Below are 15186 nucleotides of genomic sequence, written 5' to 3'. Positions count from 1 at the left end.
TCTTGGTGAGTCCTACAAGGATTAGAACGTGAGAACTCAGCCCAAAATTAAGACACTTAAGTGGTGTTGTCTAAGTATGGGTGTCTACATGCAAGATACAAGTTTAAGTACCCATTGTAGACTCTGAAGTTTATCAGCCCAGTCAGATGAAATCTGGAGAGTAGCCTGACTTGTCCTTCAAAGTCTCATAGGGCTTGGTTCAGTTGCCTAAACATGTGTCTAGTGACGTTTGAGATTGTCCTGAGATAACCTTGGATGTCTAGGTTACCCAAGACATTTCCACGAGCTTGGCAGATGCAATAGAGGACCTACAGGCAAATCTGCACACCTGATTCTGAACTGGCAGCTGGATGACAGGCAAGAGACCTTAGCCCAAGTGGTACTGAAACCCTGGTGAGCAAATGACCCAAGCATGCAGCTACTGATCACATACATGAAGGGATCTGCAGGCTTTGTTGGCTTACTGACTAGGTTGTTTCACCTCAGTGAGTGTGGTGGGGGGGTTAAGACACCAGCATTTCTGTGCCCTCAAGCTCAGTGAGTATTACCATAGTTCCTGGTTATTAGAGGACAATTACCAAATTCCAAACAATTCCAAGCAATGTGAGTCTTGCTCACATCACATCACTTCAGAACAGTTCATGGCTTTATTTTTTGTACCAATGAAAATGGGCAGAGACTGACAGTATAAGAATAGCATTACAGAGAATGCTGCTTGAAGATGTTATTTAGTGACAACATTATTCTACTGATTATATGACCTTTTATCAAGAAGAAAATATTAAAGAACATATCCAAAAGAAAAATTAAATACTTGGAGGCTGTGTCTAAAAAGAAATATAAGATCAACAGGCTGTCTCATGCTAAGGCTTGTGATTATCTGGCACAGCTGCTTTAAATTATGCATCAGCGTTCGCACTGAATTAGGTGGCAATTATGCAGATATTAATTATGAAATCATTCAGTAGCCTTCAGTTCTGTCAAAATCTGTTAGAATACAATGAAGCAAAAATAAAAATAGTTATGTTCGACTGTCACAAACAAAAGGACAACTAAAATATTTGCCCCAGAAATCAAAAACTAGTTAACACGTAAAATACAAACATGCCAAACTTTTGGGATTTGGGACACCGTGTGTGGTGGCTCCTTCAGGAGGGAGCAGAGCTGGGACGTGCAGCAACAGAGCACCTCTCCTTGCCAAGGTGCCCCCAAAGGCAGCACCACTCCCCAGGGAGTCAGATTCTCCTCAGACCGGAACATCCTGGGACAGCGACTCAAGCTGATCTCTCCTTCTGCCCAAAGCAGAAGTGCTAGTTGCTCCCTCGTGCAAATATTCCTTGGTGTCTCCCAACAGGGCTTCCTCTCCAGTCCTCTCTAACCCCAGGAGGCCTTCTGGCAGGGCAGAGAGCTGTCCCTAGCACTGCTGACATGGCTTTCGCTGTCTCACATTCCCTTTCTTCCCCATAGAAACATGCTGTACTTGTAAATGGGGAAAGAGTAGCAATATACTGAGAAAATGAATTGAGAAATCTGATAAATAGTAGGAAGTGAACTTTTTTGTTGTTGTTTAAAAGCGAGCTTTTGAGAAGGGAGGTGGGCAGTGGAAACAAATGTTATTTACATCCTTAGTGCCAGCATACAAGAACATTACAAATAAGAGCCTATGCAAAATTCATGTTAGTGGTTTGAAAATCTTTAATTTCAGTTTCTGAGGGAATGAGGGAACAGGTAGGAAAGCAATTCTGCTGGGAATAATGAGTATCTAAACAATTTTAGTATTTCTTTTTCTGACTGAAAGTTTTGGTCTAAAAAATCCATAAAGTTCCAAGTTAAATTCTCCTATAGAAAATTCTGTTCTAACAACAGAAAGAGTGATTTGAATCTGACTTGAAACAGTCCAGAAAAGGAGACAGAGGAACAGGTTCCATCCTCAGGCACATTGTCAGAGGGAGTACTTGCAGGGAACCAGCCCGGGGCAGAACAGTATTGGGCACCTATGGAGCCCATCTATGGGGCCCTGGCAGCTGGGATGCAGGACTGGCCACCTTGCCTTGTACCTGCACCAGGCTGGAAAAACAAACCTAAGTGACTCTTGATCATGAAGAGTCATTTCTCTAGAGAAGGTATTGAAATAGCAATAGCTTGTCACAGTGGGAAAGGCAAACTTAAACTGCTTGCTGCCTCTTTCATGCTAGGCACACAAGAGTCACAAGCCTCACCTCACTCGAGTTATCTTGTCTGACACCGAGTTACAGGTAAGCAGCTGTGACTCGCAAACTCACGAAGTGAGAGTTTCCAATCTTAAAGCCCACAGCAAATCTTGAGCAGTGTCAGGAAAAGATCCTTTGAATTGCCTTGAAGCAACTGATGTTACAGAATATGTGGCAAAAGTGTTTTCTAAGGCACCAAAGAATCAAAGCCAAAAGATTACCCTGGAAAATGTAAAGGAACTTTATTTTAATCTCATGCGAACTTTAACCAAGTCTTTGTTTTAATAATATTTTTGGCCTTTTAAGATAGCATGTTGTTTCTTTGTAGACGATAAAAACTTCCAGCAGGCTTGTATTCGGAATTTTAGATTGCATGCTCGTATACAAGAAGCCAGTGGGAAAGAAAAGGAAAAATCTGTTCTGTTTTGGGTTTTTTTTGAGAAATTCTCCCATCATACCCCTTTCCCCTGTATAGGACTAAAACCTGACTTCCTCTGGTATCCTGCTAGATGGCAGTGTCGCACAACATCAGCCGTAAGCGAAGGCTTCATTCTTTTATATAACAACAATCAAAACAGATTTCCCTTTCCTGTTATAGAAATTTAAAGAAAAAGTGTTGATGTTTGATATGATAACTTCTTTTTGTGTTCTTACTTGCAATTATTCAACAACTGATACTTTGACAAGTGGAGTAAAAGTCTTTTGGGGCATATTTGTTATTTAAACATAGGAAATTTTTTCTGGCATCTAATAATTTTGTAGGCGTTTGGGGAAAAATGAGTTTGTTTCATGGTGTATACACACAGATCCTGTGAGTCTGGGTTTTTCCATCATAAAATTTTAACAACACAGAGCAGTGCAGAGCTCCAGATGTACTTGTCTGGGATTCTGTCCTTTAAAATAATTGCCTCTGGACATCTCTAGGTGCTCTAACTACTTTCCCTTGAATTAAACAAAGATCATATATTTATCTTGGTGTATGATTTATTGCCTACAAGAAATGCCAGTCTGGCTTTGAGTGTGCAGGAGGCTGCCCATGTAACTGCACTGGAAACATATTTATTTATATATTTATTTTTGTTGATTGTATCTGTCATGACTTTCAGCTGGTCGCAGAAATTTGCTAACTTGCCTGACTTCATTTTTGGCGCAATATTACCTGCCATGACACACACTAGTATGTGTGTCTGTTTACGTGAGAGTAACGAGATAAGAAGAAAATTAAGGAAGTGATAAGTAGTCAAAGTCAGGAAGGTTAAGATTTCCTCAGAGAAGTTATAAGTATAGTGAGTTTTATAAAACTGACACAAGGTCTTACGAGTAACCTTGATGAACGTAAATTTGGTACTTTCCTGTGTTTGAGTTTAGTTCTGGATGCTGTCTCTTGCTTTGAAGAGAGTCTGAACTGGAGTGACAGGTTTTGGGAGAAGAGGGGTTTCAGAGTGGTGATAACTGCTGAGGAGCCTGCAGAAATGCCGACTGTGCTCTGTGTGCAGTGGTGCCTTTGCCTGAAAGGGATGCTGCATGTGCAGTGGCAGCCTCATCTTGCATGATGTGGGCATGGTTGGTGTCTAAAAGGAAAATGCAAAGCAGGTTTTGTTAAACAAAAAACGTCTAAGGGTTGGAGAAGTAACACCCCTGCAAAAGGAATATGGGCACTTCCACAGATAATGCACAACTTGTGCTTGGCTTTCACTCATTTGTGCTCTCAGTTTCTCTGTGCAGGCCTATTCTGGCAGTTTCTAAAATTCAAGAAGAGAAGGAAAATGACCTAAAAGTAGGAGGAGGAAAACAGATGATTGCAGTAGCTTAGACCTGCTGGAAGGTAAAATTGAGGGGCTATCCAAAATAGTCACTGTATGGGTGCTCCTAAAATACTACAGCAGTGGTTTTCTCACTTCTATATAGTCTGTCTGCTGCCTCTGCATGAGTTAAAAATAGATTTTGGTAGAATATGTTAGAGTGTGTTATGATCAGTTTTTAGCACTGCATTATTTATTACTTTAAAGAAGAATAAATAAAGCCATATTGCTTTCATTTCTAAACCAACTAATCCTCTGTCTCTCCAGAGTGAGTAAATACTTATTAAGTTGAATTTAAATACTGTACATTATTACTTGAGTAAATACCTATTGAAGCTCATAAGCAAGCTAAGGAGTTGGCAGCACAAGTGGCTTTGGCCTCTTCTTTCAGGACCTTGTGACAATTAAATGAGAAAAATGATGCTGCTGAGCCCTTGAACCCTTTGGGATCCCATAATTTCCTTGAAGTTTTTTTTTAGATCATTGTGAAGAGCTGGATTCAGATAAGGTCTTTGTCAGCTTTATGACACCCTGATGGCCAACAGCTTGTGCCTGATGGAATGAAAATGTGCTAGCAGATGTGTCCACTTCAGTGTGGACATCTGACCCTCAGCCATTTCCAGAGGCATATTGTCAACATGTGGGACAGGCAAAAATGGGCATACTTAGATTTAGGGAAGAACAGAGAGGATGGAGCAGGGCACTAGAATTACCATATGAGGGAATGGGCTATGAGAAAGCCAAGAAAATAGGACCTCCAGCCCTCAGGAAACACCTGATGCCCCCGTATTAGGCACTGCATGGGCAGGCAGCCGTCTGTGACCCAGACATCTCACCCATTATGTACAATCAGAGGTCACCTTATTGATGAGCAAAGCAGACAAATATATTTTATTGCACTGGATTAATAGAGAAGCAATAAGATAAAATCCTCCTTCAGCCCTGGGTTGAGGAGAGGACCATGGTTAGTGAGTAAAACAAAGCATGTATCCATTAAATGATAATATGCTGGAAATGAGAATGAGGTTTCAAGGGAGAAGTACTAGCAAAGGAAAAAGTCCAGGCTGTATTTAATGCAAGCAAGGGTTGGAGCTGGCTCAGCTGTCAGCAGTCAAGACAGGGGCAAAACCTATCCCATGGGACAGTGTTGGTGGGAGCCCTGGGGTGGGGGAGTGGAATGTTTGGGATGGTGCTCCATGGAGATGCTTCTGTGGAATCTGTGGGGAACAGGAGGTGAAAAAGTCCATCTGTTAGGCTATGTAAAAATTAAATAAGACCAGGCATAACTGATACAATAGAGATGGCTTTCAGTAAGTGTCTGAACATTTACTCATCTTTTCCCACTTCTAATTTAAAAAAAAAAAAAAAAAGTGGTTTATTTTGAAGAAAAGGAACAAGGCACATACCACAAGAGAACATTCTAAGAGAAAGTGAAAAATAAAGGCATGGAGGCATTTCCCAAAGGCATGGGGAAATATAAATAGTCTTGGGTTCCTTGTCATAGGGAAGAAATACTTGGTGTTACTTTTATTTTTAGAAAGAGGGAGAAGTTATGAGACAGCCTGATATGAGCCGGCTGTCTGAAAATATCTGTCATTTTTAATGTATACCCCAGATATATCTGACCAGTCTGCTACTCGTGTGAAAAACATGAAAACAGAAAATGTCACTGTGGAAGGATTCATCTATCCTGACGCAGGTGTCCAAAAGCTAAATACCATGGTGCAAACTGTTCACCACTGATCCTTTCATTTGGTGGAGGGGAAAAAAGCAGCATGAGTTGATAATGCTAAAATAAGTTGCCTGAGGTAGCCTAGGAAGATGTAAAATGGGTGACCGGCTGAGGCATTCGTGTCTGAAATCCTCGGAGATAAATCTTGTTTATAAGAAACTCCTATTACTACATTGCATTCAAAATGGAAGGCTGAGCAGACCAGAATGTTTGCTATGCATGAGTTAATTTTTGGAGGGTAAGTGCTTTGCAATGCAGAGATCAAATATGGTCTTAACACCTTCTTAAAATATATTAGGGCTTATAAAGCACACTGTATTTTGGAGTAATAATTTCAAAACTTCTGAAAAAGAAACATGTCAGAGGTGGATGCAAAGTCATGTTTTCCAGCTGATCCACTGTGACAGGTCTTTAGTTGAACAAGAGTTCACGTACACTGAATTCATGCACAATGGCAAATTTTCCCTATTCATCATTGTATAATAAATCTGGAACTGGAAAATGAATTTAAGTCAGAAACTATAAAGAAGCTTTGTGAAAATAGTACTTTGTGAAAATCTCAAGCCAAACAGTGTTCTTGTAATTCTTAGAACCTAGTCATGATTCTCTGTAATTTGGTCAATTCAATGAACTGTATCAGGTAAAGCAGTAACCTGGGTGTCAGAAGAGAGTTCACAAAAATGGAGTTTCCACTTTAATTTAAAAGACTTTCAATTTTGCTTTTTAAGTCTTGAGACAATGACTGATCACTGCTGCCCTTGCTGGGTCTGAGGAACTCCCAGATTGATTTATCCACACTGGTAGTTGGTGAGAAGCTGAAACCATTGGCACTGACATCATTCCCCTGGATGACACTGCAGAACTGTATCACCCTTATGAGCAACCCTGTCTGAATTTCAGGATGTTCTGTGTTGCACAAGGGGCTTAATGACCATTATGATCACTCAGAAGTCCAGAAGGTAAAGGTGTAAAAGAGCCATGCTCTGGTAGGAAAGAAAGTCTTGACATTTAGGAGCTGAAAATGTCACCTCTAAAGAGCTGGAAAATTTTGAGGAGCAAATTTAGAAAGTAGTTTGTGGAAATTTAGGTTCACTCTTTGTGTTACTAGTTTCAGTGAGGTCTGCTAACTATCACTGGCACAGTGTGAGTGATTTTAGTCTAAAGGGTAGCCAGCTTTCTGCCACTTCAAACAGGTACCAAGCAAGAAGGCAATGGACAAAGTACCTTTATCTGTGATTACCTTCAAAAAATGCCCTTTTCTGTTATTAAATCTTCTACCTGAGTTACTACTCAAGACTCTAAGTGCCAGGCCATTCTGCTTATGATGGAAATAGTCTTCTTATTAGATCTCTTACTGCAGCAGCAGAAGGTATGTTTCCAGGCATGTCTGTATCTACACCTGTGGATCTTATCCATACAGAGCATGAGAAAATGCTTTTCCGTGCTTGACCTGTAGACCTTTGGACATGGGACAATGCACACTCATTGTATAGTCTTCTTCTTCAGGGTTTTTTCTTACATATACTCTGGTAAAAGCGTCATGACATTACATCCTGTTGCTGTGAAGTATAATGTTATAATAGTATCAGAGCAAACACAAGTCATATATATGTGCATTTGAGATGTAATTGTTCAAAGAGTAGTGAACATGAAGGTGACTGGACCTATTTACAAGTAATGAGGGAGTGCAGACTCTGTAGCAAGTGTTTGCAGGGACAGCTTCTCCTTTTTCAGCATGCAAGTGATGGAGCAATTAGCAGCAATGCAGACTTAGATAACCTCCATCTTCCATCACAGTTTATTACTTCATTTGTAGATTAAACAGGAGAGGTTCACAGTGTGTTTTCCATGTAAAGTAGTTTAGCATTTTATGTTTCTCTGTCAAACACAGTGAAAAAAACCAGTGGCAGAAGCTGATGCCTGTGTATGTAGCTGTGGCAGAGTTGTGATATCTTTTGAGAAATAGGGTGTGAACATGTAATTAAAGACTACGGGAGACGTTTTACACTTTGTGGCTAAGGTTAAAAAAGAAATGTAGCTCCTCAGTTCTGCAACTCTGCACTGGAGAAGCTTGTTCTGAAGGAGAGACTTCAGGGTTTTTTCCTAGGAGGACTCCTACGTGTACTAGAAATAGCTGGGTGCAACATGCCCTAGTTACGGCCTCTGTACAAGGGGCGGCACATCGAGGATGATGTGCTGGGAGCAAGCCAGCTCCGTAGCCACTGGCAGGGAGAAGCATGGCAGTGAGAGCTCCAGCTGCTCCTCTGACACCTGCAACCCATAAACAGGACATGCTTGCACAGAAAAGGAAAGTGTTTACATTGTCTTTGCTGTTTTCCTGAGTTTTGACAGGAGGAGAGAAAAGGCAGGAATAGGGACACGGCAGTGAAGTCCTTACCTTGGGCTTTGCCATTCACCAGGGCAGGGAAGACAAGGGGTCCCTGCTCTTTCACATTGCCCAGGACCTCTCTGTCCTGCCTGGCACACAGCAGGATCAGTGGCACTTGGGTTAATCACAATGCCAGGAATAGTCCTACCATTTTCCCAAGAAACAGCCTGAGATTAGGCCCTCTGCCTTCTCTGACACACATTTTGAGGGAATTGTGAACACCAGCACAAGGGGCAGTTATCTGTCTCCCTGTACTGTGAGGAAAGAAAGCTATAGGAAAATGCAACTTTAGCCCCTCAAAAGTTGGCAGACAATGCAGTCAGCTGCAGTGTCTGAAATTCTGGGTTTTTTACCGAGTAGAAAACTTACTGAGTAAGTTTCAGGTTATGTCCCATTAAGTGAGACCTTAAATACACTTGTGTGATTATGGCTAACCCAGTATAGCTAAAGCTGCTTTATTAATTACATTGACATGTTGGGTTCTAACATGCTAAAAATACCAGTGCTGAAAATCTTGGTCTTTTCTTATTTTCAGCATGGCTGCGTTCTTTATACATATTGTCAAATCACCGTGCTGGAGCTGAACCAGGGTTATCACAGACAGGGCTTTATTATTTGAGCAAAGCTATTTCTTTGTTATTCCAAAAGGAAACAGAAGATAGGCGATAAGCTAACAAACTCACAATGGGTGGAAGTTCATTAAAAATATATGTCCTTGTTGTGTGCATGATGTATTTAGATGTTAAGCCCTTTGGAGCAGCAGGTATTTGTACGGTGTCATTACAGTGGGGCCTCATGTGTCACCAGATTTCCAGAGCTGATGGCAATCAAAGATGGCTCTTTGGCTTGCTGGCAAGGTCGTTGGGGTCAGGGAGACAGTGCTGGTGTACAGAGAGCGAGGCAGTGCACTTGTGAGGGGCAGTGGGGTGACGGGCAGGGGACTGGGACGAGCACCTGCCACACAGAGCCGAGTGTGTTTCTTTTTGGCGGTCTGTATGTCAGAGGTAGTATGTTGCTGAAGTTACTTGACAAACACCTTTTTTTTCCCCCCTTTTAATATAAATACTGCATTAAGCAGTGGTCTAGCTTCATAATACACAAGTAGGTCAAAGTGCTGTCATGACTGCATTGCATACCACCTGCAAATACAGCTTAAAAATATGCCGAGTGCCAAATTAAACAGGAAGAGCAGGCAATGCACTCGTAATTCCTTGACTCATGCTTAAGTCTGGAGCACATGTTAGCAATGGCATGATAAAATATCACACCCCTGCCTTTTGATATCACTTTCACCAACAGCCATTTCAGGCAGGTGATAGAAATCTGGATGATTTTCCAATACTGTGACCAGGTGGAGCTGGTTGCTGGGCGCATTGTGCATTTAGCCTTCACAGTATTGGAAGCTCGAGAGTTTGCACCTGTAAAATGATTGCTTCACCCTCCACTTGAGACACCATGGAGGCAGAGCAGCAAGGTTAGTGGCTAGTTAGGTGCACAGAGGTACACTATGGTAATCCCCCTAGATTCCTTGGCATAAGGAAGCGTGAGAAAACCTCTCAAGTTCGCTGATCTGCAGTTAATTTTTTTAGGGAATAAGCAGCTGCTAAAAGTGCATTGAAAAGGCGCTTTTGTTTCATGAAAACACCCAGCCCAGTACATCTTTTTGCTGGTTAGTGGCAAGGTGCCCTGCCTCCACTTTTTCCTCTGGTCATTCTGACTTTCTGGGAGCATGGTGGGAGCTGGAGAGTCACCCCAGGCATGGATGCACTTTGAGCTCCTCCAGGAGATGCAGGGCTTCCACCTCTACTGATAGGCAGGGCGCTGAGAGTGCACACCCTGCCTATGGCCAGGCCATGGATTCAGCACTGCCCTCCAGTATTTTGACACATAAAGTACCCCCTCTGTGCGTTCTCATGCACATGAGGGCCTCTGTGCAGGGGAAGATGACCAGGTGTGTGAGACACAAACCCCCCAGGCAGCCTGAGGACACAGGACACTGTCCCCCACGGGACACTGTCCTGTGTGAGCTGTGCCTGAGCTCAGTTAGGCCATCCTGGCACACTGCTCTCCCTGGGTCACCTAAAAGCGCGATCACGCTTTCCCTTTCTCTCGACAGATAATCCTGAAATAGCCGGCAGGAGCGGAACGGAATGTCACGAAGCCTCCCTGCGGACGGCCAAGCACGGCTACTGTACATACTACCCCGTCTCCTCCTCTCTAGAGTTGCCACAAACTGCATGCTAAGTCAAGAATTTGTTCTTATGGACAAATCAAAAACTCAAAAAAGCTAGTGCTGCTATGTCATATAATGAATATTAAATATGGTATGCTTACTATACTCCAACCTAAAATAGTTAACTACCTGATACCAGCTGTGATGTTTCAAGACATAAAGGGTAACATTTAGTTTTAAAGATTTTCTAAGCATAGTTTAATTATTGCAAATATTGTCGTTTCTCCATAACTACACCTAACAGAAATGGTCCAGATCAGTTAGTCTCGTGAGATTCAATGTTTATGAATCTTTCGAGCTCAGCAATAATTGAGTTGCATTGGCTAAAACCTTTCCCCAGTTGCAGGTTTAATTTTCACCCAAACTATGATTCGGGGTTTTCTTCTCAGTTAAAAAACAATCTTGGTTTTGCTCCCTTGGTGAGTTGATTCCAAGACAGAGGAAGTGAAACGCAGCCCGGTGTCCTGCACATCATCCTGCCAATCTGATATTTTTAGCCAGAAGTCCAAAGTAAAGCACAAAGTCTTTAGATGCACATGGTTGGTGTTTGACTTGTATGGAGAAGTTGCATTTGAATCATAGCAGAATAGCAGAAGAAAATTTTAAAAATTTTGCACAGTATGAACTTCATACCCCTTTCAATCCCCAAAAGAACAAAGTCTTGAGAATATTATTTTACAAGTATATTTATAATGTTTTTAAAATAGACTTTGCAGAAGTGCCTAAATTTTGTCACATCAGACTTGATGAAAGTGAGCCTGATGCCAACAGTCAAATCTCACCGGACGCAAATAATCTTTGAAACTCATAGTCAGGTTACCAAAAAGATCCAAGCTGTTAAGAAGTAACTTCTAGAAGTGTAAAATCAAACAAAACAAAACAAGATCAAACTAACAAAAGGAAAGGCGAAAAAGAAGGCTGTAGATGAAGAGATTGTATGATATTCTAATTTAATTAAAATTCAGTTGAGTCACTGAAACTTCATAGGTGACTTTAATCTAGGCTATTAACTGAACACTAAGAATGTAGAATGAGATTCAGTTTAATAAATCATTACTGTATTTGCATTTTTTAAATTGGATTATAAGATTGTAACCAGATTAGAGTGGAGAAAAAATAGTTCTTTTAATTGTTTTTCTTTAAAAACATATTTTATGTCACAAAAGTATGAAGATATCTTTAATACAATTATATACATGTTATATATACATACATACATATATATGGATGAAGCAGATTTTAATGTTGTTTACTTTTTTAAATACTTTGTTGATTTACAAGGTAATTATATATGTAAAATTAAAATTTCATTTGTTTGATTTGAGATTTGTTTCAAGCACTATTTTACCAAATATTTCATATTTCACATTTTATATGTTGCACATATATCACATAAATGACATAGTTTTTAAATTATTGTTTAAAAAACAAGACAGCTGTTATAAGTGGATATTATGTATAATTGTTTGCAGCATAAGTTTTCTATGTGGACATTACTAGTGATTGCAGTATTTTAACTTAACCTCTTCAGATTGATTGTAAACTATTTTAAACTTTGGCAGCACTGCCTGTTCTGAACGACTGAAGGCACTAACCATATTATTATTTGTCTAGGAAATTATTTTCCAGGCTAAATCTTGTTTGTCTGATGTCTAATTACTATCTATTTATATATAAAGCTGGAGATTTGATCATCCGAAAGAAAAAAAAATAATCACAATTCGGTTGTAAAATTAACATAGTGCTTGTAACGTTGCATTAGTTTAATTTGTGGAAAAATAATGTATCTTAACTTGTTACTTTAGCAGTTAAGGTATCACCATTATATACTATTAAAACACTAATATTTGTAGACTTTCTCAGTCATTTTAACTAGGTAGTTGACACTGCAACTTGCCTATATCTGTCAAAGTTGTTTTTATTTTTTTATAATAGTTAATTTAGGCATTTGGGTAGCTTATTGTATAATACTAAATGGTAAATTATCCATGTTTAAATATTTTATGTAGATAACTCTTCAAGACATCGTTTTGTGTGAACTTTTTATGTTTCAAAATTACCGTTATTCTATGTTTTTTACAATTAATCCAATATTACTATTTTTTGCCCATGGATGATGAAGCTTCAGATACATCAGGTCTTTCATCCAGATAAACTGACAGACAAAAAGAGAAAATGTATTTTTAATAAGAGATCCACTTTCCGACTTTATGACTTTGTAATATTCCTGAAAACTGTACAAGTACAAACCTATGCTAACAGTAAGGAGGCAATTACAGAGATGTGCAAATACATGTACAACAGATTCTGCATTTTATTTATTTATAAAGTAATTTTATAGACTATTTCAAAATTTGGGAAGATCTAAAACTATTTTTCTGTATAAATATTATTTGCCAAAACTTTGTTTATATTTAAAAAAAAAAAAAAGTCTAATGAAAATGATTAAATTTTAAATGCTTTGTTTAATTAAAAAAAAATACAACAAGAAATATAACCCCCTAAAAGAACCATGAGATGGGCCAACACGGAGACAGTGAATACTGTAGCTGGGACATGGTTTCAAGCGACTTGAGATGTCTCAGTGCTTATTTTCTTCAAAGGATACAGCACCTCACCAAAATACCTTTTTGTTTGCCTCTCTCATCCAGCATAATTGACGACACGTACAATGAATATTTCGGTAACAGTTAAAAGAAATCCCTCCATTCACTCTTTTCCAGCATATATAATTACTAGTGGTCTGTTAAATAGCCATTCTATTTCTGTTGTGACGTTTAATTCATTCACCCAATGTACAACCACTGAAATAAAAAGAAGCATTTTAAAACGAGAGCGGAGTCGGGGAGATCCTTTCTCGTGGCGTGGCTCTGGGAAGAGGGGCCCGGGGTAACAAAAAATAGCCAAAAGAAAGTGGAGGAGTCTTTTAAGAAGTATAAGTTTTTTTAATTTTATTTTTTTCTTTAATTGCTTGTTCAAGTAACAAATCCTTAAGTGCAGTCCCCAGGTGCAGGACATGCAGATGCTACATGGGGAAGCCCATGCCCTTCTCCTGCCGAGGATGCTGCGCCACACGGCTCCAGCTTCCAACAGCATCCCGAGCCCTTCCTGCTTGCCTGTGCGTGCCAGGGTGCAGGCAGGCACTGGTTATCCCGGGGCTGTGTCTCACAGTTGCCTGACCATTGCAGGGTTTTTTTGCTGGCACATCCTTTGCATCTTCTTTTCTTAACGTACATCTTGAAGAGTATTACACCAGTAAATAATCCCTGCTATCTGCTAGTTCCTCTGGGGAGAGCAGCAACACAGGAGAGTTGTGTACCCATGGGCAGAGACTGCATGGCAAGCTAGTGACAGGAGGGATTAAAACCTCTGGCTGGCAGCTCCGTGGTTTCTTCACACTGCCTTTTCTGATTTATTTTTTTAAATGCTTTAAAGAAAGGAAATACAATTCCTGCAGAATCAAAAAGAGTTTGTGTCATAAAGTTGTCTACGCTTCATCAGCACAGGGCTGGTTTGAAAAGAGCCCAAGGTCACAAGTAATGTGGAAAACCAGCAGGTCAACCAGTCTATTTGGATGTATCACAGACGTACTGAGCCAGAAGCCTGCTGAGAACGAGTATGTGGGATGGAGAGGAGAAAGAGGATGACTTGCAGGGACAGGGAAGGACTGCAGCATTAGAGGGCTGCAAGGGCATTGTAGAGCAGAAGCAGCAAATTATTAAAATTCAACTCCTAATGACTCAGGAGTGGGAAGGCTGTCTGTTGATAGTTTCTCATGTTGAACCCCACCCTGGACAGTTGTCAGCTGCCAAGAAGGGTCAGGACATGTCACTTTTCTTGTCTAAAAGCTGCTTTGTTTCTTGTCAACTTTGACACTTTCTTGGCAGTGGAGAAGTGCTCGTGGAAGCTGTGAGGCTTTCAGGGCCCACAGCAAACCCGCAGTATCTGTACGTGTACACGTGCAGCGCATACCCCCTTCGGACAACGTCAGGGTTTCCAAAATGAAGCAAGTTACTTCTAGAGAAGAGCCTTTAGAAACCTTTGAGTTTCCCACCCTGCCATGCACGTCTTTGTGGCCAGTCTGTGGCCACTGCTGTGGCCCTCACCTCAGGCCAAGGGCTGCAGCAGTGTCCTGGTGCTCAACATTGGCCCTCAGCAGACTGCCCAGGTGCACACGCACGCACTGTGCTTGGCCATGCACCTCCCCTGGCACCACATGGTGTAGCCATGGCCATAAGACTTATTCTCTATGTTTTGCATGGTTGTCAGTTCAAGAGTCTGAAGTAATCTGAGGACTGGGATGTTTTTGCAGTCCACTGGAATTAAAAGCATGAAACAAAAGGGGATGTGACATTTGAGGGATCAGAGCCTGCTGGGATAGTTTTGCATGTTTGTATACAGCAAAGGAAGCCAAAACTGTTTGAGCCCTGTTCATGCTGCACTTTGGGAGTGACTCTTGAAGTTACTGAAAGAGCAACTGGGTTTTCTTTCAAAAAGAGTTGTTTTGCTCCAGAAGAGAGCCCAGGAACAACCCAACGCTTCCGTACTGTGGGTGACAAGAGATAAAAGGATTTGTGGGCAAGGCTGCTCGACAGTGCAGCAGTGCAGGCATTCAATCTCCTGCCACTGACATTTATTGCATGAATTCATGGGACCAAAAAAAAAAAAAAAACAAAAAAACCAACCTTGCCTGGAATTACTGAAAACCTTCCTTGGCATCTGATCCAGCGGTCACCTGAGCATACCATGTTCTTCATGCCTGCAATCAGTTCTCAGCCAAGCATTTTTTCCAGTAGCCTGCATTTTTAATGTCATATAAT

The 15186-nt window shown here is 40.8% G+C and overlaps 1 protein-coding gene across 9 annotated transcripts in view; it reads left to right on the top strand.

The window, feature by feature from the left end:
- Positions 1-13196, top strand: part of MBNL2 (muscleblind like splicing regulator 2) — a 90520-nt gene extending 77324 nt beyond the window's left edge. For all 9 annotated transcript variants that reach the window (XM_042043537.1, XM_042043510.1, XM_042043519.1 and 6 more), the window contains one exon: positions 10250-13196. In XM_042043537.1, coding sequence (XP_041899471.1) covers positions 10250-10264 — 15 coding nt within the window. In that variant the 3' untranslated portion in view covers positions 10265-13196. The remainder of the gene's footprint in view (positions 1-10249) is intronic.
- Positions 13197-15186: the final 1990 nt, after the last annotated feature.

The sequence above is a fragment of the Corvus kubaryi genome, unplaced genomic scaffold, assembly GCF_017639235.1.
Source record: "Corvus kubaryi isolate FWS band 111438036 unplaced genomic scaffold, C.kubaryi_AGA036_p1.0 133, whole genome shotgun sequence".
Lineage (NCBI taxonomy): Eukaryota > Metazoa > Chordata > Aves > Passeriformes > Corvidae > Corvus > Corvus kubaryi.
This window is presented reverse-complemented; position numbering and strand designations above follow the sequence as displayed.